The sequence below is a fragment of the Vipera berus genome, assembly GCF_964194415.1.
Source record: "Vipera berus genome assembly, chromosome: 5".
NCBI classification, from domain to species: Eukaryota; Metazoa; Chordata; class Lepidosauria; order Squamata; family Viperidae; genus Vipera; species Vipera berus.
In genome coordinates this window covers 6,844,709-6,857,778 of record NC_138207.1, presented here as the reverse complement: position 1 = coordinate 6,857,778, position 13,070 = coordinate 6,844,709, and the positions used below count along the sequence as shown (strand labels likewise).

General features: G+C 44.0%; 1 protein-coding gene across 4 annotated transcripts; it reads left to right on the top strand.

Annotated features, from left to right (window-relative positions):
- Nucleotides 1-747: 747 nt before the first annotated feature.
- Nucleotides 748-12,953, top strand: LOC308668865 (uncharacterized protein). 4 transcript variants are annotated; one of them, XM_081329119.1, is made up of 3 exons: nt 748-883; nt 4,224-4,318; nt 10,546-12,953. In XM_081329119.1, exon 3 carries the CDS (start codon nt 10,562-10,564, stop codon nt 11,669-11,671), a length of 1,110 nt encoding a protein of 369 aa, XP_081185245.1. In that variant the 5' UTR covers nt 748-883; nt 4,224-4,318; nt 10,546-10,561; the 3' UTR covers nt 11,672-12,953. The 4 variants fall into 4 exon arrangements, with proteins under 4 accessions (XP_081185245.1, XP_081185244.1, XP_081185243.1 ...); XM_081329118.1 differs by lacking the exon at nt 748-883 and adding an exon at nt 3,993-4,053; XM_081329117.1 differs by lacking the exon at nt 748-883 and having other exon boundaries at nt 4,074-4,318.
- The last annotated feature ends 117 nt before the right edge of the window (nt 12,954-13,070 follow it).

The window sequence follows — 13,070 nt, the reverse complement described above, 5'->3', positions numbered from 1 at the left end:
CTTACCTTCTGAGATCAGAGGAGATTGGGAATTTTCAGGATAATGTGGTGTGTTGTCTCAGTGTGACACACACACACACACATATATACTGAGGTTGTAAGGCATCTTTGTTAAGTGTTTTGGTATTCTCCATCAATGGCAGGGCAAAGCAAGGCAAAAGGCAAGGCAAGGCAATGAAAAGGTACGGCAAAGGCAACAAGTGAAGAGACACGATGCAAAGTTTAAGGCACATTTGATTTGTGCTTAGATTGTAACCCGCCCTGAGTCTTCGGAGAAGGGCCGGATATAAATGGGATTAAAATAAATAAATAAAAAAGAAGGCAGGAATTCACCGGAAGAAAATGAAGACATTGTTGCCAACATAGTCTCCATGTGTCTGCTGTGCTAAATAGCCAGCTTCGGACCGTTATTATTTTCGTTTGTGTTTTCTTTCTTTTTTTTAAAGAAAAAAGTGTCTCCTCAGCCGGCCTCCTTTTTTTCCCGCTCTGGAAAAACCAACGGTCGCGACTTGCCGCCTGAGGCGGGGACGCGAACGGCGCAGGCGCAGCTCTGCTCGGCGTAGTGGGTGGGGCCCGCGGGGATACTTTTTTCCCAGGGAGCTTTTTGCGCGCGCATTCTTTCTTCTGCTCCGGAGCTGGCTGGTAAGTTTTTTTTGTCCCGGAGCGGATTTCGCCTTTGTGATTTGCCCGCCGAGGGGAATTGCAGATCTTTGCTTTTTTTGTTTAGCGGGGTTGCGAATCTGCGCCCGATGCTTAAGCGAGTGAAGCGAAACTTAAGTAACGGTTCTATTTTTTCCCCCGCAACTGCTCCGTATGAAAAGTTGCGGAGTGCCGGGTTCTCATTTGTATCGTTTGATGATAAAGGCGTGAGAATTCTAGCGGAGGTAATGGGGTCGGGGTCCGGGAAAACCTGGGATGGCTAAAAACTCTGCATGGAGGCAGGTCGACGCATTTCACCGAGCTCGGATGCTTTAATCCTGGCTTGTGCTGGGTTTGCACCGCTCGAGGTTTGTTTCTATGTACTAGACTTTAACTCTCGTGCATAACTTTACTACGAGGAGGAACTATTGGAATATTACAATATTATCGCAATGTTTACATATATATATATATATATATATATATATATATATATATATATATATATATATATATATATATATATATATATATATATATATATATATACACACACACACACACACACACACACACACACACACACACACACACACACACACATTGATATATTGAGAGATGTTGCAATATTAAAACTAGTGTGACCGGTGGTTCCCATCCAAAAAAGAGAAAAAAAGTGGGCTCGCTTTGGAATAGTTAAGAATACGATGCTCTCCAACTCATCATGGACTTTAAACATAGGTTATGGCTGTATTTTTGTAATGCATCTGGGAAAATGCAAGAAGTCTAGAGCCTGAACAGGTTTAAAGGATCTACCTCTATAGGTAATGGGAGAAACGGAACGTGGGAGAAATCAAACCGGACGTCAGGAAGGTGGGTTTCCTTCCTGATGGTCGTTTTATAAGGAGAGCCCTCGGGGCTGTTAAGATTTCGTCTTGCAAAAAAAGCAGCCTTGAAAAGCAGTTGTCCTGCTGGCAGCAATCAAACTCATTAGATTTGGGGAATAAGCTAGGATAAGCAAAGGTGTTGTTTGTTAGCTGCGAAGTCGTGTCCGACCCATTGCGACCCCATGGACAACGTTCCTCCAGGAATTCCTGTCCTCTACCATCTTCTGGAGTCCATTTAGGCTCACACCTACTGCTTCAGCCACCTCAATCTCCGTCGTCCCATTCCTTTCCCAGCATTAGGCTCTTCTCCAGTGAGTCCTTCGTTCTCATTAGGTGGCCAAAGTATTTGAGTTTCAAAAGTGAAGGTAGGAACAGGATGAACTTACTCTATAGCAGGGGTCTTCAAACTTGTCCCATCTGTGACTTGTGGACTTCAACTCCCAGAATTCCTCAGCCAGGCGCCTGGCTGAGGAATTTGGGAGTTGAAGTCCACAAGTCTCAGATGGGACAAGTTTGAAGACCCCCTATTCTAGAGGTTGTGTGTTGGGGAGGGAGCAGCTACGCGAGCACGTAGACATTGTGCATTCCTCCTTTCCAGTTAACCCCCCCCCAACCAAAATTGAGCTAAAAATTTCTGTTGCTAAGCAAAACGGTTGTTAAGTGAATTTTGCCTCATTTTACGACCTTTTTTCACAGTTGAGTGAACCGCTGCAGTTAGTAACACAGTTTGTTAAGTGAATCTGGCTCCCCCCCCCATTAATTTTGCTTATCAGAAGGTCGTTGCAACTGTCCTAAACACATGCCAGTTGCCAAGTGTCTGAATTTTGAGCATGGGGATGCTGCAACAGTCGTAAGTGTGAAAAATGGTCATAGGTCACATGCAACTTCAAACGGTCACTAAATGATTGGTTGTTTGGCGAGGACTACCTGTAGAATTCTTAATGGTGAGTTCTTCCTTCTGCTTCTTCCGGAAAAGAGGTGGAGCCTTTCTACTAGGTGTATTCTCAAAGGAAAGAGATGCTATTCTCTCCTGCCTTGAGTCAAGGGCAGAGCGAGATTTTGGACTTGTAGGATGAAGGGTGAAGCTGCCACAGATCCTTAGCTCCATTCATTGGGAAGGGTATAATTTTATTAGAATAGAAGAGAGTAGAGTAGAGCAGAATAGAATAAGAATAGAATAGAGTAGACTACAGCTGGAAGGGACCTTAGAGGTCTTCTAATCCAGCCCCCTGCTCAAGCAGGAGAACCTACTATTTCAGACAAGTGACTGTCTCTTCTTAAAAACCTCCAGTGATGGAGCGCCCACGATTTCTGGAAGCAAGCTGTTCCACTGGTTAATTGTCCTCACTGTCAGGAAGCTTCTCCTTAATTCTAGATTGCAATTTACATTTGGATGTTTGCTTCATAGTTATGACGGTTGTAGTGTCCTGGGTTCATGTGATCAACTTTTGAGGCCTTCTGACAAGCAAAGTCAAGGGGGAAGCCAGATTCACTTAACCATTTTAACAGTGGCAGGAACTAGAAGCATTTGAAATGTGGATTTACAGGTGGCTGTTATGTATAAGCTGGGTTGACGAGATTAGAAAATGAGGAGGTGATGAGCCGCCTGGGAAGGCCAAGGGAAATCATCAAAACAATTAAAAAATGAAAGTTAGAATATTTCGGACATGTGATGCGACACCCAGAAAAATACGGCATACTCCATTTAATCCTCCAGGGAAAGATTGAAGGCAAACGAGGTCCAGGCAGAAGAAGAACATCATGGCTTCAAAATCTAAGGGACTGGTTTGGACAAAGCTCAGCAGCGCTTTTTCATGTGGCTGCTGATAATTATTATTATTATTATTATTATTATTATTATTATTATTATTATTATTATTATTATTATTATTATTATTATTATTATTATTAAATTTGTATACCGCCCTTCTCCCGAAGGACTCAGGGCGGTGAACAGGGCAATACACAATAAAAATAGAATACAAAAATTAAAAAGCCATTAAACATTATGCCCATAAAATTAATACATATTAAAATTAAAACTATTTATAAAAACCCAACCCCATCCCGTCAGACCAGGCCAGCTTGTTCGAAAAAGAAAGTTTTGAGATCGTGCCAACATGATCGCCAACGTCCCATAGTGGATATGGCACAAGATGAGGAAGAAGAAATGATTCACTTAACAAATGTGGCAGGAAAAATTGTAAAATGGGTCAAAACTCAACAAATATTTTACTTAGCAGCAGAAAGCTCCGTTGTGGTCATAAGTTGAGGACTACTTGTACAGTGCAGAACTCAACCTGGGTGTAAACTCGATATACGGTAAAACGTTTTTTCCCCCCTTAGCGATAGAAAAGTCCACTGCAGAAGCAGCAGCATGCTGAGTGTTAAGCCCAGACATGCCTTTCTAGCCTTGTGTCATGTCTCCCAATCCGTCCCTTGTTTTCATTGTTAGTTTAGTTCTTCCTCAGCCTCACCCAGCAGCTGTTCCAAAGCTGCATCTGGTTAGCATTAACAAAGAACAAATGGTAAATTGGGATTTTGGAAGTTGGGCTTTGGAAGAAACTTCTAGGGGCATTATTTATGAAGTGGCGAGGTCTAGGTTGTACTTTGTGAATCAAAAAAAAAAGGTTAAGCCTTTGCAATGGAGAGAGGAAAAAAGGTTTGAAAGATTTTCTCGTGTTTTTTTTTCTCACAGCTCTTTCTGTCGAACTTTGGAAGAAATTTCTAGTCTAGGAGGACTTACTTTTTAAGCAAGGAAGCCTACAGTTGTACTTTGTCAATCAAAAAAAGGTAAGTCTTTGCAATGCACACACACAAAAAAGTTTAAGAGATTTAGTTGGGTTCCTTCTCAGAGTTATTTGGAATATTTGCAGGCAGCAGAATGGGGGAGTTGGTGAGTTGGATGCAGAAGGATGCATTTTTCAGAATCACATTTCTTTGTCTTAATATCTTAATTTGTCTTTTACATAGGCTATAAAAAGAGCCACTGTATGAATATAGCAAGTATAACACATTGAATTTCCAACTACTGTAAAGTTTATAAACTTTGCCTTCGTTTATTACTTTTTCTGCCTTCCCAAAAAGTTTATCAAGTGTAGAATGTTGAAAGACTTTACAGAGGTTATATATATATAAAATTATTTTTATTCTTTACATACATATGTTAATTTTCCAAACAACGCGTGAACTGAGTTTATAGTTCATTAATACATATACAAATCTCACTCTTTGGTTCTTTTTTCCAACCATTTATAAAATAAATTCCAGCTTTCATAACATTCCGTTTCTTCTTTGCTTTTTAGTCTCACAGTTATTTTCATTTTGATTTTTTCCCATACAGTTATCAAAGCATTTCTAAAACAGTGGTTTTGAAAATATCCATGAATTTTGTTTTTCCCATACCATAAAAACGCGTGCCATCCCAACTGTAAGTCATGTCCCTGCAAGCATAACAACCTTTTATTCCTATGCATTATCCGTTCTTTCACCCATATCAATACTGATGCTTGATAATACAAAGTCCACTCAGGTAAACCAAACAGGGTTTTTTTTATGATGAATGCAAATGTGGGGCTTTTTTAGCTTTCGTTTATAGCTTTGGAGGGGAAAGCAGCGTTGAAGGAAAAGTCTTCATCGTGGTTCAGTCCAAGCCGGGAATAAACAACATGGCGACTGCCTTAGAAAGAAGGTTGCAGTTTATTGAAGAGGAGAGCCAGACAGAAAGATGGCTCTGGAGGAAAAGAGAGAAGGAGCAAATGTAGGGAGTGGGTTTTTATACCCTCTGGGGCGATTGAGGTTGTTTCCTGTTCCTGTTTGAAGCTTTGTATTTCCTGTGTCCTGTACTTTGACCTGAGTCTGAGTGTGCCCCTTTGGCATCTGTGGGTTAATCCTATTTATTATTTATTTATTTATTATTGGGACTTATATGCCACCCTATCTCCCGAAGGACTCAGGGCGGCTAACAACAATAAAATACAATAATACAGAAGTTAAAAAGAAATTAAATTAATGGCCCCAGTAGAATACATTAAAATTAAGTTAAAAATTAAAAACATAATTAAAATCCCTGTCAGTCCAGGTCAGCCTGATGGAAAAGGAGTGTTTTGAGGCTGCGGCGAAAGGACCGGAGATCCGGGGCCATCCGAAGCTCAAGGGGGAGTTGGTTCCATAGGGCTGGCGCTCCCACAGAGAAGGCCCTCCCCCTGGGGGTCGCCAGCCGACGGCACCCTGAGGAGGCCCTCTCTCTGTGTGAGCGCACTGGGTGATGGGAAGTCGTTCCCGGCAGCAGATGGTCCTGCAAGTATCCTGTCTGTTTCCTGTCATAGAGTTTGGGTGGGATATGTCGATTTTAGGTGTCTTTGTCTTCTTAAGCTTCTAGCTGGAGGGCTACAACCTTCCTGAATGGATTATTACATCTGCATTTCTACAGAGCTGGTTTCTGCTTGGGGGAGGGAGACTTGGGGCTATTAAGAAAAACTGGGCATGCTTTTCTGCCTCTTTAAGATCCTTTGAGTAGTTATAATATTCTGCCCTTTTAATATTTCCTTCTCTGGGCGGGTGGGGGTGCTGACTTCCCACAAGCACTATATGGGGAAGTTCTGCCTGACTCTCAGGAATGGGCAGGAATGTCTCATTTGTGAAAGGACGAGGAAAGCGTGAGGGGGAGAAAAAGCTAAGAATGCTTTTACCTTCCACTAGTTTTGTCTACCTGCCTTCAATAGCAGCAGTTAGGTCTAGTGGTTAAGGCACCAGGCTAGAAACCAGGAGTCTGTGAGTTCTAGTCACCGCTTAAGACATGAGAGCCAGCATTGGTATATACCAGGGGTCTTCAAACCTGGCCCTTTCATGACTTATGGACTTTGACTCCTAGAATTCCTCAACCAGCGTGCCTAGCTGAGGAATTCTGGAAGTCGAAGTCCACAAGTCAGAAAAGGGCCAGGTTTGAAGACCCCTGGTATATAAGCTCTGGTTCTGCCTTTGCTCAGGGCCACCCAACAAACTGCCAATCGTTTGCTAGGAGCCTCTTTAAGATCCTTTGAGGAGATATATTTTTCTGCCCTTTTAATATTTCCTTCTCTGGGGGGCTGGCTTCCCACAGTAGGAAACCATGTATAACTTCTAACACCTTTCACTTGTAGTTGTTGCAGGAGAATGAACTGGGTGGTACCTTTAATCGCTGAGGCTGATTTTATACTTTAGCGTTGGGAGAGCCCGTAAGTCATCTGACCTAGTCCATTTAACAACAATTCAACAATAACCGTCCACTTAACAACTCAAAGCTACAATGGACCTGAAAAAAGTGACTTTCAACCAGTCTTCACATTTACATCCAGCACACTGGTCATGTTTATCAAAATTCAGGCACTTGGCAACCAGCCTGTAATTTATGTTGGTTTTGTGTGTGTGTGTGCGCGCGTGCGAGAAATAAAGCCTTTGTATTTACAGGGAGGAGTGAATTAAGCCTTTTTTTGTACTCCTGAATCGTAATGCACTTCATTTGGTTTGAATTCAGTTGTGGCTTATAAAACTATGGGTTATTTTATATTTGCATATATTCCGCTTTGGTAAGTTTTAACTGTTTAGTGTTAACTGTGGCTTCACATATTGAGCAAAGTTGATTAGGTTATATTTTGGAGTTGTGCCTGAGTTGAAATGCAGAGGCATGTAGCTGCAAAAGTAGTTTCATCCTTGACACTGTGTGATTAAAATGACCTCGTTGGGGAGCTCAAAGGAGCTTTTCAAAAGGCAACTAACTGGACTTCAGTTTTTTTTCCCTTTGAAAATGTAACGCTTCTCATCCAAGAAGCTTCTTCAGTTCGGACTGAATGGTAGGGAATGGAAGGATTTATATTATTTGCAGTCATCTGGTTGTTACCATCCTCTGAATGGGAGCTGTAGTCCAGCTATTCAGGGAATAAAAACAGGTTATAAAGCAGGCAATAGTCTGGAAACAGGCTAGAGACAAACAACATTCAGGAATGTGTTCATTTTTGTTTTTATTTCAAGTCACATAGAATTAGGGGGAGTCTCACGGATGGTTGAAGGCCCTGCTGCTTTCAGAGGAAAATGACTCTTTGTGCGTGTACAAAGGGGTGTGCCCACCTCTTTCCAATTTGCTTATGTGTGCAGTCAGCAGCACGTATACAATCTCATTCAAAATGCTGTAGGCTGGCCGTGAGGTCGGTTGAGAAAGCTTCTAGAGTAGTTTAGATACTTGTCCAATTAGGCTTACTTGCAGACTTAGACCCAAATCAAAAGAAAGAGGGGGGGGGGGGAAATGGGGACAGGCACCCATTTTTAGAGTTAAGTTGTAGATAGTGTTAGATTGGCTAAAATGGATTCAGTCATTGGAGAGAAGCTGTATAAGAAGGCTTGAAACCTAGCCATGAAAGATGCTTGGATTCTTTAGGTATTTTTTTAAAAATCCCATTTATATCACGCCCTTCTCCGAAGACTCAGGGCGGCTTACAATCTAAAGCACAAATCAATGTGCTTAGCAAGCAGTTGTCATGGTGAGGCCCATGTTTCTCAACCTCGGCAACTTTTATGATATGTGGACTTCAACTCCCAGAATTCCCCAGCCAGCCTTGCTGCCTAGGAAATTCTGGGAATTGGGAGTCTGCAGGTCATAAAGTTGCTGAGGCCGGGAAACATGGAGTTAGTTGTATGTGGAACATGGTCCGTTGTGACTGTCAGTCCTGCCTCTGCTTGAACCTTAAGCAGTACAGGTAGTCCTTGACTTACAGCCACAACGGAGCCCACAATTTCTGTTGTTAAGCGAGAAGTTTGTTAAGTGAGTTTTGCCTCATTTTATGACCTGTCTAGCTACAGTGGCTAAGTGAATCATTGCAGTTAAGTTAGCAACCCGCTTGTTAATGAACCCAGCTTCCCCCCCCCCCCCCGCTGACTTTGCTTGTCAGAAAGTCACAAAAGGGGATCACATGACACACACACCCCAGGGAGACACTGCAGCCGTTATAAATGTGAACCAGCTGCCAAACATCCAAATTTTGATCACCTGGCCACGGGGATGCTGCAGCGGTCGTAAGGTTGACAAATGGCCGTAAGTCACTTTTTCTCAGTGCCGTTGCAACGGTCACTAAACTGGTAAATGGAGGACTCCCTGTAATGATCCATGACTCCATTTTTATGACAAAGGTGTAGTATACTAAGGTATAGTGAAGGATAGTAAAGCAAAGCTTGTTGTTGTTAGTTGCGAAGTCGTGTCCGACCCATCACGACCCCATGGACAACGTTCCTCCAGGCCTTCCTGTCCTCTGCCATCTTCTGGAGTCCATTTAAGCTCATGCCTACTGCTTCAGTGACTCCATCCAGCCACCTCATTCTCTGTCGTCCCCTTCTTCTATTGCCCTCAATCTTTCCCAGCATGAGGCTCTTCTCCAGCGAGTCCTTCCTTCTCATTAGGTGGCCAAACTATTTGAGTTTTAGCTTCAGGATCTGGCCTTCTAAAGAGCAGTCAGGGTTGATCTCCTCTAGGACTGACCGGTTTGATCGCCTCGCAGTCCAAGGAACTCGCAGGAGTCTTCTCCAGCACCAGAGTTCAAAGGCCTCAATTCTTTGGCGCTCAGCCTTTCTTACGGTCCAGCTTTCACTGCCATACATTGCAACTGGGAAGACCATAGCCTTGACTATACGCACTTTTGTTGGCAGGGTGATGTCTCTGCTTTTTAGTGTGCTGTCTAGATTTGCCATGGCTTTCCTCCCCAGGAGCAAGCGTCTTTTAATTTCTTGACTACAGTCCCCGTCTGCAGTGATCTTGGAGCCCAGGAAAATAAAATCTGTCACTACCTCCATTTCTTCCCCATCTATTTGCCAGGAATTGAGAGGGCCAGAAGCAAAGCTAGATGGGCCAAATTCCCAACTGTAATTCCACCCCTTGGTTCCTGTTTGTCCAATCGCGTTCAAATCAGATGTTTTGGGAATGGTTGTTCTTGGTGTGCAGCTGCACTCTCTCACACCGGCTGTCCTTGAAACCTTGTCTCTTGGCCAGCAAGGTGAAAAGTCAAGTTCTCCCCCACCCCAATCGGTTCCCCACCCACCCACCCACCTCCGACATCTACATTTCTTATGACCACAATTGAGCCCAAAGTTTTCTGTTGTTACAAGCGAGACATTTGTTAAATGAGTTTTGCCCCATTTTATTTATTTTATTTTTATTTTAATTCCATTTATATCCCGCCCTTCTCCGAAGACTCAGGGCGGCTTACAAGCTTAGCAGTAGCCTTCATTCTATGTATATGCCTGCTTGTTAGGGCTTTCATACACCCCCCCAAGCGGCATTATTACAAAGTCAGCTTATTGCCCCCAACAGTCTGGGTCCTCATTTTACCTACCTCGGAAGGATGGAAGGCTGAGTCAACCTTGAGCCTGGTAGGACTCGAACCTGCACTAATTGCAGGCAGCTGGTGTTACTTAAGGAGGCATTAGCCCACTGCTCCACCAAGGACCTTTCTTGCCTCGGTGGTTAAGTGAATCACTGCAGTTAGTAACCCGGTCGTGAAGCGAATCTGGCTTCCCCCCCCTCCCCTTGACTTTGCTCGTCAGAAGGTCGCAAAAGGGGATCACCTGACCCTGGGACACAGCGGCGGTCATAAATGTGAACCAGTTGCCCAGCGTCTGAATTTTGATCACGTGATCATGGGATGCTGGAAATGGAACTGTGAAAAATGGTCACGTCCCTTTTTTTCGGTGCTGTTGTACATGGTCACTAAGCGCGCTGCTGTTAAGTCGAGGTTTACCTCCAAGATTATCTGTAGATGACCCTTTTTTTGTCTTCATCCATTGATAAATAAAAGGCAGCAGATATAAACAACTTGCAGAGCAGGAATATTAGAAAATGATTTCCTAGGTGTCTGTCAATCTACATTAACACTCTCTCTCTCTCTCTCTCTCTCTCTCTCTCTCATTCTCCCTTCTCACTCTTTTCTCTCTTCTGTCTCTTCTTTATTTCTTCCTCCTCCTCCCTCTCTTTCTCTCCTCCCTCAAAATATTTGCAGAGCAAGAATTTGAAAAATGGGGAGGCCCAGGAAAACATCGGATTCTGCTGCATCTCCACGCCCAGCGGCTACAGCCCCAAAGGCAGGTCCGGGAGCTCCTCGCTCATCGGCCTCCTCCAGGACCATCACTGCGACCGCTGCAAAGCCGACGGCTCCGGCTCCTAAGAGCGGAAAGGGTAGCGGATCAGGCGCAGAGAAAGTGGCTTGTTCCACAAAGCCTAGAGGAGCAAGGGAAAGTGGCCAGCTCAGCTCCGCAACACCTTCTGATGGCCAACGAGGAGGTACAGGAAGGAAGAGTGAGGGAACAGCAGCCAAGAGCGCCACGGCATCAGGTGGAGCAAAGGCTTCCGATGCCGTAAGACAAACCCAAGGCAAAGCGAGGGGCCTGCCTGCGCCCCTTCCCCCTGAAAAAGTGGCCGAGGTCGAGAGGGAAACGCGGGGTCAGTGGAGAAACCCTGAATGGCACAAGTGGCGCGAGAACCGCATCACGGCCTCCATCGCTCCCAAGATCTCCAACAGCAAGTTTGTAAACGGCCGGACCACCGAAGTGCCTCAGTCGTACCTGAAGGCTGTGGTGGGATTGGGCTCTGGGGTACAGACCCCGGCCATGTCTTGGGGGGTCCGCAATGAGAAGAAGGCAGTGGAAGCTTATGAAGCCCTCAAGTCCAGCACGGCAAAGAAGCCGGTGAAGGTGAAAGATTGCGGCCTCTTTGTCGACAAAGACAAGCCCTGGCTGGCTGCCAGCCCCGATGGCATTATCCAAGAAGTAGATACCGGCAAGAATCTTGGTCTCTTGGAGGTGAAGTGTCCCTATAAACACAGAAACAAGACAGTGGCCGAAGCCTGCAAAGATAAAACGTTCTGCCTGGAAAAGGAGGGCAGTTCCTACTCCTTGAAGAAAGAGCATCCCTATTATACCCAAGTTCAGTGTCAGATGAAAGTCTCCGGCCTGGGCAAAGCTGATTTTGTCGTTCACACCAACAAAGAAACTGCAATTGCCCCGGTAGATTTTGACCCGGTTTTCTGGAAGCAAACAGTTCCCAAGCTGCAGAAATTCTACACGGATGCTGTGCTCCCTTATCTGGAGGAGGAGAAATGCTCTGCTGCCTGGGCCAATGAAGAGTGAAGCTGTGGGAAATTTCTGATTTTCTTCTTTTTTTTTCCAGAGATGCGCCTTCAACCTGTTTACCTGTTCTCCTTTATTCTGTCTTCTCCAAGAGGACAGAATCAGCTGCAGCTTTTGTGTCTGAAGGCAGCTTTGTAAATTCTGTAGAGCTGCCTACACAGAGAGAGAGAGAGAGAGAGGTTTCTCAATCTGGGCAATTTTCAGGTATGCGGATTTCCAACTCCCAGAATTCTTCAGCTAGTCTAGGTGGCTAGAGAATTCTGGGACTTGGAAGTCCAAACATCTTAAAAGTCATCAAGATTGAGAAACGCTGGCCTAGAGTGTGCAGCCTGCCTTGCCTCTCTGTGTGTGCCTGTCAGCTAGCATTTTAAACATCTGCGTTCCTCCTGGGAATGTGCAAAGCGCCTTCAGCCGGCTAATCAAACCAGACCAACCTCTCTAGAGCAGCCCCAATTATTCTCCTCCTGCTGAGCATCATGGTTCATTCTCTTTTTATCTGACCAGGCAGTAGGACATTGTTGTTAAAAAACAAACAAGCAAACCATTGCTGCTTTCACAATTCCAGTTTGATTTCCAGCTTTCTTCCATGCTAGACGCATTGGGAAATGAAAAAAATGGATTTTTCCTTGAGATGTAGTAACTTAACCAGAAACGCTAAAAAGGACCTGGGGCATTATATGCTTATAACGGAATGATGTTTAAATTCATGGCAGAGCTAAATTGCCCTCATCTAACGTGTGGCCAGTATTTTCTGCAACTTTTGTTGGCCAAGAAATGCCCAGTGTGATAACGAAGGCGGCAAGTTGCATGGAAGATGATGTTAATCCGGTTAATTAAGAACTGCAGGTTTTGAGCATGGATCAAAAACCAAAGGAAATCCTTCCATTTCCTGCTGTAAATGGCACGCTCTGTTATATACCCAGAATGATGTTATCCAGTGGTAAAAGAGAAAAAGTGAGATTGTCGTTTAGGCAAGCCGATCGATACGCTGACCCGGTTCTATTTCAGCACAGGTGAAAAGTGCATCTTTGCTTAGGGAGTTTATATAAAAGGAAATTTTTTTTAAAACAAGTAATTTTGAGGGAATTGCAACTGAGTTTTTGAAAAGAAGTGAAGTTTAAATAATTGTAATTAAAAATGTGATTTTTGTTGGGGGGGACTGCAATTGGCTTTTCATGAAGAGGAAGTCTTGTGGTATTTTTCTTTGGGATGTGGTAAAAAAGCAATTCCTTCTGTTTGCCACCTGGCTTTGGTTATGAAAATAAAAATAAACTTTGCTGGATGTTGCCCCGTGCTTTTTAATGCAACCAGAAACAGAAATGAGAAAACGGGATGTACATGCCTCATTTGTTCTACTTATTTTTATTACCCACGGCTAACAGTATTCTGATATCTTTTT

Excerpts from the sequence above, each read along its gene's own strand:
- LOC308668865 (XM_081329119.1), top strand. The coding sequence starts at position 10,562 with ATGGGGAGGCCCAGGAAAACATCGGATTCTGCTGCATCTCCACGCCCA.